The 12,216-nt window shown below is 42.8% G+C and overlaps 1 protein-coding gene across 5 annotated transcripts in view; it reads right to left on the bottom strand.

The window, feature by feature from the left end:
• LOC104955003 (protein shisa-6 homolog) overlaps positions 1-9,629 on the bottom strand; it is a 29,203-nt gene extending 19,574 nt beyond the window's left edge. For 3 of the 5 annotated variants that reach the window (XM_010782225.1, XM_010782226.1, XM_010782224.1), the window contains exon 1: positions 8,709-8,733. In XM_010782225.1, the coding sequence (XP_010780527.1) occupies positions 8,709-8,718 (10 nt within the window). In that variant the 5' untranslated portion in view covers positions 8,719-8,733. Of the gene's footprint in view, positions 1-8,708; positions 8,734-9,590 lie in introns of those variants that run through there. The other 2 variants (XM_010782228.1, XM_010782227.1) reach the window with 2 other exon arrangements.
• Positions 9,630-12,216: the final 2,587 nt, after the last annotated feature.

Consider the following 12,216-nt stretch of genomic DNA (forward strand, 5'->3'; position numbering starts at 1 on the left):
TCCTTATACCTGCCACCGCAGAAACCCAGATGCAGTCCGGGGAAGATTCCGAAATAGGAGATCTGTACAGACCGAAGGAAAAGTAGCAGACACGAACCGACCCCCGTTGTGTCCTGACGACTTCCCCCCCCTCTGCCCACCCAGTCATCCATAGACTGGGGGGACCTGGTATTACCCGGGAATACTAAAAGGGTACGAGGAATCCCTGGGCCCTTAAGTACCACACGCGTCACGGGGTATGTCCCGACCTCCTCGGAAGGAGTGATAAAAGTACGTGGTGAGATGTGCTACATATCGCACACACTCACAGAGATAGGGTCATGTACATTCGACGCGGGGCTGAAGAGGTGCGGAGGAGTTGGGCGCGCCGGTTCTGCGAAGCCGACGTGCACCGGACAAGTCCCCCGTTCACACTACCCACGCTACAACAACCTGCTGTCCCGCAAATAGGCTCCCCGCCTCGGACGCATTCTATAGTTGCCCCCCAAATGCATAGACATTGCGATCATTTATATTCGTGTCTTGCCTCCGGCAAGATGAACCCCGGTTTTACAGACAGGAGTACGGCAAAGCGACTTCTACCCCCACATCGTTGACTCGTCAGTTCCTCCGCCCCGTTCGAATATGGAGCCACCCGAACGCCGCGCGTAAGTCTATCCGGGCGGGGCTCCCCCGGCCGAGTGCAAAGTGGAGTGCGTGAGAGAGGCAGCGGGCTTGGACGTGTATTCGTATCTAACTCCCCATGCTCCGTTCCGTTCGTAAAATAAATATGATGGAGCCGTTGAAAAGTCCGTGCACCGCTAAGTTTCACCGAAATGTCTAATTTGTTTACTGTAAAATTACTTGTTTAATGTGCGCGTGTTCATGTAATAAAGTGTTGTGCCCGGCCGTTGAACAAGGCTGTTGATACAGCCATACCACGTTTAGAGTGTGCATGGACCCCAGTGGGGAAGGCTCTCCCTGCCTGTCCATAGGCATGTGAGATGCACTCGCAAAGCCATCCTGTCAGGCGTTTCTTGGGCAGAGCTTTACCGGGCACACCATCCCCAAAGCACACAAACAGCTGTTCAGTGCGCCTAATGGAAGACATGCGCCCTACATAACTTGCCAGCGCACGCACCGGGCAGAGGAGGTGCAAATTATACCTCCCTGTCCCCAATGTGGACCAAAGCCGTCTAACTGTATAGTCCTCGACCTGAACGAACTCCTTAGGTTCTTGGGAACAAAGGAGGGGTTCGGTCTGATTGTTGCCCCGCTACGGTCACCCCGATTCAAAAGGCAACTCGGGTGCACCAACAGAGCGGTCAGCTTGCACACTCTTTTGGCCGAAGTCAAGGCAAGCAGCAAAGCTGTTTTCAATGATAGTGCCTTCAGGGAGGAGAGCTCCAGAGGCTCAAATGGTTCTGTGACCAGAGCCCCGAGCACCAACGGCAGATCCCATTGCGGGGTGGAGAGATGCACCACTAGGCGCTGTCTCCTGACCCCCTGCAAATAACGCGCCATAAGCGGTTGAATAAAGGCTGACCTGCCGCCAAATCCCTCATGGCAGGACGAGATGGCTGCTGCATACACTTTAATTGTGGAATGAGCAAGCCCCCTGTCCACCAGTATCTGTAAATAGGACAGAATAGAGCCCAACGTACATGATAGAGGCTCTAGACTCCTTTCTTCACACCACCGCTGGAATCCCAACCACTTCGTCCTGTAACAGGCTGTAATCACTCTAATCCGGTGAGGTGGGGGCTTCTTGCAGAAGAGCAATCAGCAAGACGCCCAACACGCCTGTGTTATTTGCAGCCGCCCTGTCACGCGGCAGCGGGGCAGAGGTTCTCCGCCCAGCCTGCTGGCTGTGGGAGCAGATGGGTGGCCAGGCTCTCATCAAGGGGGGTTTTACTTTTCTCTGTCAGGTATTGTCCTGCTTGCTGAAGAGAAAAGGATGACAATCAGGCATTCAGGTAGGCTCGCCCCGATTGGCTGGCTACGTTTATGCAACTTCAGTGTGTGAATGCTCGCATATCATTGATGAGAGTAGTACCCATAGAGTCCACTAGAGGGCGGAGCCTGTGTGAGATATAACCAAGTGTTTTAGTTGCCTAACCCTAAAGCTGCATTCACATGAAACGTGGTAAAATTTGTCTGCACTGATGTTGCTGTTGTGTTCCGATGGAGGAAGCAGTGAAGTATACCAAGTTGAAAGCGCTATCCTCAGCATGTACAGATCTTGAAATTGTTGCCGAGCACTGTGGCGCACATTTGCGCTATTTCAGTTTAACCTTGTTTACCGCTTAACTGTCAAACAATACAATGTCATTTTTTAACTTCATTAGGAATTTTAAAACATAAGCTCCATAGACAACAAACTGTACCCCTTTCAACATTGACAAGGCATGCATAGCAGATTTCCATGTTTACCTTTCATAAAAAAAGCCCAAGCCATATTATTCAAAAGGGAGTACATAGCATTTTGTCTGTTTGTGCTTATGTGTCGATTATTTTACAAAAGTTAATAGCATTGTGAAGCTAAGTTATTGATTTTATCGTCCTATATTGATGTTGGTTATTCTAAACAACCGATTCACCAGTGTTAGACTTCACTAATGCCATTCTGAATTAATAGGATTTATAGCACATTCATGTTTCTGGTTTTGGGTGTTCAAGCATCATTAACGGCTGTAAAATGTAAGGGTACACATACTTTTGTCCACACAGTGTGATACATTGTATTTTAAAACGCCAAATAATTCAAAAGGTCCCACCTCTTTAAACCACGTAACAAAGAAAACACTGTTTCAGTGATTCTCAAGGTAATTAAAGAAACGTTTTAGCTCCTTTTCTATTCATTGAACTCATATGGCAAAGAGAAAGTGAAATTAGTTTTTAACTGGCATCTGTTCTGAGAGAACATCTATAGAATGGGGCTTTTTGTTGGAAATAGTTTCATGATGAAACTTCAATGGTTCAAAGCAGAATTTAATAAAACTCAAGGCACGAACACAAGACAATATGTGTTGAAAGTAATTAAGAGAAGACCCACTGAGCATTTTCAGACTTTCTTATCAGGTTTGGTGTAAAGGAAAGGCAGCAGAGTGTTCCAAAAATGAATTATCCATTTTCCATAATTACGCTCCATGTTTCCCCCGTAATTACGTTGATAGTTTGGCACAAAGCAACTGTTGATGAGCAGGCTGATGAACTGATTAAATGAAGGAGAAGAAGGCAGGCTTTGTGAAGACACCGCAAACTGGAAAATTACATCTGAGATCTTTTAATGACTTTGCAATTAAGAGCCAGAGCTCGGCTGCTTGCTGGCATTTATCAGCGTCTACATAATGTTAAATCTAAATGTTTACATCTTTCACAAAAAATTAAGCAAAGCATTACAGTTGAGACGCTTCTTTGAGTTCACACGAGCTTACACTGATCAGACATGACTGCACGGCCATGCAGCATGTAGAATTCAGAGGAAAGTCACCCTGAACAAGCAACTGAAGAATACTTGTTGTTTAGCTACTGATATGCACCTTAGCAGAGGTGGTACTCAGATCTTATACTTAAGTAAAAGTAATAATACTGCAGTGTACAAATACCTTGTTACCTTGCTAGAGCCAGCCAGCTAACCAATCAGAGCAGAATTAGCTCTGGTTTCAGACAGAGGGTGAAAAGAGGTGCTGCAGCACAGGCAGTATGAGACAAATGCAGTAACCTTTCACCACTGCACTAAGGTACTGTACATTTCCATTTACACGATGCAGCTTTTTCCATAGAATGAGCTGCTTAGAGTTTCTCACCATGTCTTTCAGCCCCATCTATAATTCTGACGGATCCGTGTGTGATCTTCAGACAGCCCTCCCTCCTCTCCACAGAAAACAAAGACCGAGGCCACCGGCTAGGCATTACACATGACGACATCTCTGTTTCTCCTCTATCGATTGGGGATTGTGTGTCACAGCTCCTGGGCGCATCATGCACTCCTGGCATGCTTTTCCAGTCAAGAGAAGGCACAGCCGCATGTTTTTCAACCCTCAGGCTGACCTTGTGATTTCTTCACAGAATTCCAACATTCTTACAGATAAACCTTGTTCTCTCCAGAGTGTGAAGGCCAATGGAGAAGAGATACATCAGCCTGAAGGTGAAGGGTGTGTTATTGAAAAATCTAAAACACAGGGGAAAGTAGTTTTTATTTTATAATTCATGGATTTCAGTGGCCTAAGGAAGTTTTTACCTACTGTTTACACATTTTGTAGGTGATTTCAGCGTTTTTAGGTAGAAAATATATTTAAACAAAGGATTCTGTATTTCTAAGCCGTCATTTTGGGCAGTTTGGAGAAGGCTTGAACACAAAATAAATGTACCCTCATGTTGGTTTTTGGTAGGTGTGTTCATTTTCCACTTGTTTTGAGATAAAACGCCTTCCAAATGCCTCACTTTTTGCACAAAATGACTATTTGAGATGGTATCTTTGCAGTGCTTGAATATTGGTGACTTGAAATTCTTGAAACATGATATTTCTAAAACTAGGCTAACCTAACCTTGGTGTTCCTTGATAAAAAAGAAATAAAAAATAGCATCAGTGTCTCGCCGTTTAGTGACTGCTCACAGAATCTTTTATGAGGAGGCTTTTCAGTAAGTAGGTGTTATTTTACAGCCGTGAAACATTTCTTGGCTCGGCGCTGCACGTCTTTGAGTGGCTTTGTCTCCTTCACACTTGTGCAGCTTTCAAAGAAGCAGAGCAACAAGCGCCCTTCTCCTCCCTGCCTCATGAGTAATGTGTGATGATTAGAACAGATAATTACATCTATTTACATATAAATGTGATTGATACTTGTCCTACAGAGTTAAGCTTCCTTAAGCCGCTGCAGGAGCCGTTTGCAACTGATCACGTTATAATCTATCCATAATATTTGCATCCTCCATCTGAAGTCACCTAATTAGATGATCATTCGCCACAAGTAAACAATTGGGTATGATGACGCTAATTAACGCTGGTTGAACAATGTGCGGCGGTACGTGTTGAGAGACGCGTGCGTTCGTCTAATGGTGTTTATGAGGAGGGTTAAGATTAATGCGCCCTCATAAAAGGGACGGAGTCAGACGTGTTGTTCCTCGGTAGCAGAGATGGAGCGACTGCAGCGTGGCACTATATCTGAGAGGCCGCGGGTCTAATTGATTAGGTGTTGTCATCTTCAATATCCAACCGCCCTCATAGGAATCTCAAATGAACACTCCAGTGATAATGCCAGCACTCATTAAAATTTGAGCGCAGCAGGTCTTTTGGAAATGTCAAGACAAACACAAATGGCTTCCAAACAGGGAGGACCTTTTTAAATAGATGCCACTAATCCTTTTCATAACAACTAGCAAATTTGTCTTGATTATGTATTTATACTTTTAAGATACAGTCACGTTCTTGTTCCCTGGGGAGTTTTTTGAATTTTTGATCGGCCCTGCCTGAAGCCTCTAGGGTGAATTTGTTACGAACATTTGCTCACCCTGTGTGGCCTTGTGTCAAACATGCCCCTCGGTCAGGTTTCGCCTCAACAGGTCCACAGTCAATGTGCTTATTAAAACGTTGGCTTTAAGCCCAAAAGGCCTCCGGGTTTTTTTTAACTGCAAAGTGCCTGAAGCTTGCTGATGGGCTGTTGGTACAGAGAGTTCATCCAAAAGGTGGCTGGTTGGAGATTTGACCCGGGTCATACTGAGCCACCTTTTCTATTGGCACACGGTAATAGTCCTGACACTTTTTCACTCTTTCACTCAAGTGCCAATGTGACCTTTGACGAACTGCCTCCCATCACTGTGCAACACTGTCTTCTTGACATTTTAAACGAATGGTTTTCTGGATCATGTTTTAGGACGCCATTGAACAACCTTCTGAGGCTGCTTATTTTGCATATTTTAAGCCATAACTTTGATTTTCTGAGCAACATTTATTGGAGCTTTACATCTGAACAGAAACTGTAGTTTAATAATTAATGACCTTCTCCTGACTTCTTATGGACTGTGTATGCTGTCACCCTACAGTGGTTTCAGTAACGCGAATCTAAGAGGATGTGGACACCTGCTGTCCCCTAAAGGTCAGTCCTTTACCCCATGCTGTCTTCAGTGTTTGTATGCTGTCCTGTAGTCTAATTACCTTCCATAGTAGTTTCATCTCTGCACTGGTGAAACCAATATACCTATTGTGTTCCAATAAAGACAAGTCTGCTCCACGTAGCTGAGACATCCTGTGATAGTTTACATTAGGGCAGCAAATCATTATTTTATCGATTATTGGTCTATAAATTGTCACGTAAATACATAGTGAAGTCACTCTGTGACGTGTGGGAGAGAAACTCCCTCTGGAGGGATAACATGGGTTTTAGCCATGGCAGACCATTTACATGCACAAATACCTATATTACACACAGGAAACCCCCCAAAACATAATAGGGACCCCTTTAAATGTCCCCAAGTCATGTCGCAGGTCTATACTTTATAGGGTAAATTCCACAAATGAATAATGTAGAACTGTGTGAGAAGCATGAATATAATTACGATGCTGTTGTACACGTGCCTTTGTCTCAGTATGCTCAGTATTTGCACACCAGCCCCTTGTGACTTCCCACTACTAAAGGTAACATATGTGTTAAATGAACAACCAATCATTCATGGTGACAAGAAACTGCACAGCAGTCCTTTTAGAAAGCCAACTAATTGACTGGTCTCTCAGGGGGGTCTATTTGTACTCCGTGTGTGTCCACAGTTTGGAAGTCTCCCTGGAGCTGAAAGTCTCCCCCCCCCCCTCATTGTCCTAACTGCAGGAGTGACCACTAATTATACATCAGCGGGGGAGCGCACTGTGGAAATGCAACTTGCTTGATTCAGCATGAAGAACTTACTCTTTGAAAATGATTTTTCTGCTGCTTGAAATATGATATTGACTTTAGGCAGGTGTGTGTTGAAGATATGAAACAAATGATCTGATACTGTGTTGTTTTTATGTAGCCTGCCGGCAAAGAAGTCAGGTGAGATCAGATTATCCCGACAGGTGGAAGGATTTATTTAGATCAAAACAAGTGAGAATATGTTTTTGGGATATTGCTGTAAAAAAAGACTTTCCATCCAAAATCTGAATCCTATCTGATCGCAACCTTTTCTGATTCAAGGGAAAACTGGGGGAGATAAGGAGCAAGGGAGGCTGAAGATGAAAGAGAAGACTGAAAGAGAATGTGTATGAAACAGTGAAATGATTGCTGGGCTTTTGTATCCGAGCTTTTGAAGAGGTGTCTGGTTTGTACAAAAGGAGAGGTCACTGAGCAGATAAGGGTAGGATACAGGTGAAGAAATCCCACACTTCCAAACAAAGAGAATTGGAAACACAGGTGAGAGAAGAGGGTGCAAGGCATTTTCTGACCCAAGGAACATCAAAGACGTGATGATGAAAATCGAGAAAAAGTGAAGTACAAGCCTTGGCTTATGAATAAGTAAGAGATCTTTCATAAAGGCCATGTCTTATTTTAGCAAAAATGTATAGCAGGGCATTGCTGTCTGGTAAATGTTTTTCTTTAATAATACCATTATGGATATACAATGAGAAATGTCTAAATGGTTTGCATTAAAGGGGCCCTATTATGCTATTTTTGGATGATTCTAGCCTTTGCAGACCCTTTACATGCACAGAAACCTATAATACACACTACAGGAAAGGTAACACCTCAAAAAGGGTAATAGGGCCTCTTTAAAAAATAAGAATCATCATTTTCTTGTTGCCACCAAAGTGTTTGTTTCTAATATTTGAGATTCATGTGACTACTGTAATTGTTACTCAAATGTAAAAAACAGTTGCACAAAAATTATGTACTTTTATGAGTAAATTGGTAAATAGTGAGCATTTGTTGGGGCCTATGTTCATTAGCGTATTAATCCACATGGCATGCCCTAGTGAGTAATAGGGCTCCAGGCAGTCTTTGTGGGATTGAGTTAGAGTAGGGCATCAACGACTATTTTCTTCATTGATTAATCCAGTGCTAATTTTCTCAAATAATCAATTAAATGTTTGGTCTATAGAATGGCAGTTCGTCTAATTCTTAGGTTGTATAAGGTCTCAATTTGTCAGTCCGATAGCAAAACGATTTTTGGACAAAAACCATAACAAATGTTCCAGCTGTCAATCCACTAATCGAATAATGGCTTCTACCATAAAGGACGCTTATTTTGACATGAACAATTATAACTTAAGGTCAACTTTTCTGCATATTTAAACCTCATTTCAGTCTGTATCAGTTTATAGTTGTAGAGAAGTATAAAGAAAGCTGCCAAAAAGCTAGCAAGTGGTCCTTGAGCCACGAATGCTTTTATCAAACTACTATTTTCATGATCAAAAATGTATCCTCATGCTAATTCCTTTATCCACTGATTAATCTGATAATTATGGGCTATACAATAGTGAACATGTCCTGTTTCAGTAAGCACAAGGAGAATGTATCAACGTATTCAACCAGCCTCCCATGGATATTCATTCCACAATTATATGAGAAAGAGAAAAGATGAAAACAATCAAAGCTGAGCAGCCTGAATAATACATGTTTAGCATCTTTTTTTGATAAATAACCCCATAAAAAGTGACAAATGTACCTCAGATGCAAGCAATAATTATCTTAATGTAGCTTCGCTTCCCTGACAAACAAATGCATGAAAAAAACCTGTCTCCCTTTAACCTCTCTCGATACCTTTTCCCATTTGAAGTCGCTCTAGAATTGTTCCACAGATCAAACACCAAATCCCTCTGTGAAGGCTTGTTTTGCCTGGGCAACATTTTCCCCTCCTGTTGTGATGACATTTGTAAACACCATTACTAAGTCTTGCTACCTCCACTTTTCTCGCCTTAGCTTTCTTTCTTTAATTTAAGTACCTGATGTGTGAAGTCAATGGCAACGTTTCAGCTTTTTAAAAGCCCCTCAAAATGCTCCCCTGCTGTTGCTCCATGCACAGCCTAACATTTGAACAAAAGCTGCACAAAAGAAACGCACCTTGTGATTTGCATTCCTCTGTTTGTAGAGGATGTTGACTGGGAGACTTTAGGGCGTTCATTTACAGTTGGAGATGAAGAGGAGAAATCAAACAACAATTTGCCAGATTGATTTGCTCAGAGATGCGTTGTGCCTCCAAGTGTCTCACACAGTGGAGTAAATGGAGTTCCTGCTACCTCTTGTCTTCCATCTGAAGACTCCTGCTGTCAGTGAGTCACATTTTGATCTTTGCTTTCATGCCTCTCACTCTCTTCTCCCCCTCTAACCAAACATCCCGCTTTTTAATTAGACCCAGGAAGAGTCTGCATCCCTTTTTTTCTCCAGACCTAAAATATATTATTCAATGTGAAAAGAGATTGCGTTAACTGAGGCAAGAATTCACAGTGTTTACTGCAAATATGAGCCTGTGGCTAGTACAGCGTGACGATCACACAGACAGCGCTTTATATATATTGAAGAAAGAAAAACAGGAAATTGGAATTCTAGGACCTGATAGATGAAAACTAAATAAAAACTGAACCTAGGCAAAAGTGAGATGAAAATGCTGCGGGAATAAGGACGCAGGGGAGTTAAGAGACACACCTCTGCGACTGCTGGAACAAACAACATCCAGACACTTCTCACAAGACAGAGTGATGCACTAACAAGCCCTCAGAGTGCGTCGTTTTTCCACCTCTCGCTGTGTGTGTGTTCATTTTGGCTGCCAGCTGCATCTGTCTGTGGGTTTCGCGAGAGTTATGACTGCTCCGAGATGAAATGTTTGTGGGCATTCCATGACTGGGATCCATGTAGCGATTCTGCCTGCTGTCTGTGTCCGCTGTTGCTCCTGACAGGGAAACATGGTGTCAAAACAGGAGCTTTGGAGGATAGCATAGAGCTGCTGAAGATAGGTTTGCTAGTGCTTTTAAATTGGACAAAATGTGCTGCACCACAGAGCTTAATATATAGTCTGTAAACAAGTTTCTGATACTAATGGTTCCCTGCCAACGCCTTGCATTTTCAACTGCTCAGTGATGTAGAGCCGTACTGTAAGTGAGTGGTGCGGTGCTTTTATTTCAGCCATAGGATACGATATCTATCCAAGGGCATACACATATATTTAATACAAGTGTTTTGTCAAATCAGTGACTACAAATACGACAGTTGAAGGCTAGTAACAGGGGTGAAATGATTTAAGTTTTAAAGATGACATATTATGCATATCTGTATTTCGCGTCTCTGTTGTGACATCCCTCCGGAGGCAACTTTGGGATTTTAGAGACCATTTAAATGCACCAAGACCTAAAGGTTCACATTTCACAAATGATTGTTGCAAGATTGCAGATAGTTTGTTATAAGTATACACACTCGTGTGTGGGTTGCAAGTTTGGTTTTGGGTTTGATAGCTGATATTAAATAATAAGATTACAAATTAGCACTAGGGAGAACATTTCTTATTTTGGAGCTCTTCTGTTCAATTCACTTATTTTTTTCTTCTAGACTGGTTAAATAATTAGTTGGCTCTGTCAGCCATGTTGTAATTAGTATTGTAGAGGTTATATAGAGGGTCATAGATTAACTTCAAAATGATCTGGCTAACAAATCATCAAGATCGAAGATCTTAAAGTAATTGAAGGAGGAGGAGATTTAAATGTAATCACAAAAGGTCTCCACCAACTTCCCAGAAATGCTGATCCGCAGTTAGTGAAGTAATGAGGCTCTATTATGAACGGGCGTGCTTCTCTTTACTGCTGACACGGTGAAACCTATCATCACCTTGGCAGATTAAAATAATCGTGCACAAACATTTCAAGTTCATAACTCATTTCCAGCGTGATGAATGGAACCACACCGGAGATTGTCATTTGAAAGAAGCGAGGAGCAGAAGTCGTTTCGCTAGGTAATAGACAAAAAGCAAAATAAAACAAAGAGCAGCGGGAGAGACGATTCCAAATAATATCCTGATAATTACATTACTTCCAAAGTTGGGCTAGAGCCATTCAAACGACTCCAGTGCCGTTTGAGTGGAGCGCTGCTGAAATGTCATTCATCTGAAGCACATCAAAAGATAAAAACTGGCGATAAGAGAATTAACGTAGCTGTGAGCCGCTGCTGGGTCACATCATTAAATCACAGCTCACCCCCATAGATCTGAATGAATTCATCTTTACACAGTGCACGGTCTAAAAGCTATTATGGGAATAGGTGCCAATTCATACATTTTTCAAAGTTAACATTTCAAACATTGTTACACGTTTTCCAGAATATAAGTCTATGAACCGCAATATCCCTATACATCCCTAAACAACTAAAACTGTATTTCACATGGATTGGCAGAGTTTTGCAGGCCTATTCCATATTTATGCATTAATGAAATTAGGCAGACTACATAGCTAAATAATACATCTTGGTTCATAAACTGAAGTTTAACAGAGCCAAATTCTCGTAGGTTCGTTCATCCGAGCGCTCATGCTGGCCTCAGGAAATACGCTTAAGTGGACACAACTTAAAAGGTCAATTGTTGTGCTATTTTTGAGAATGGTTCCTGCTGGCGACCTTATTGGCTAGCCGTTGTTTAGTCCATGTACACTCACAGGTCCCACGGTGGGATATGGGGCAGTAAGAATAGTCAGAGTGTCACAAGTTAGACACATATTATTGTTGTTTTTTGGTTTGACACATCTTAACTCTCCTGTCATTTCAGATCCCGCCTTCCTCCAGGCTATTGCAATCAGCTCACTCCCCTCACCTGGTCTCCCCAGCCCTTCCCTTTACCTGTTACTCATTCCCTCATTACTCCACAGTATTTATACCACCTCACTCTCACTTGTCCTCTACCAGATTGTCTTGTCTATTCTGCCAAGCTCTCCAGCGTTTGATTATCTCTAGCCTAGTTACCTGTCCTGCCTGGTTTTGACCCCTGCCTGCCTGTTACCGGACCTCGAGTTTCCTGCTTGCCCCCTGTTTGGATTTGTTTGCCTCTCTGACGGATCGCCTGGTTCTGAGCCCTGTTCTGCCTGCCCCTTCTCGGACTTGTTTGCCTGACTTCTGGATTTCCTGGTTTTGACCCTGCCTGTCCCTGACCTGATTAAACTGAACAATCTGAACACTGGTTGTATCTGTGTCGTGCTATTGGGTTCTGATCTGTACCTGTGAGCATGACACATCTGGTGATAATTAGCAAAGAGATGATGGGCGTCTTGGCTCTGGAAACTGTAATTCAATAATA

The sequence above is a fragment of the Notothenia coriiceps genome, unplaced genomic scaffold, assembly GCF_000735185.1.
Source record: "Notothenia coriiceps isolate Sejong01 unplaced genomic scaffold, NC01 NC01_scaffold00024413, whole genome shotgun sequence".
Taxonomy (NCBI): domain Eukaryota; kingdom Metazoa; phylum Chordata; class Actinopteri; order Perciformes; family Nototheniidae; genus Notothenia; species Notothenia coriiceps.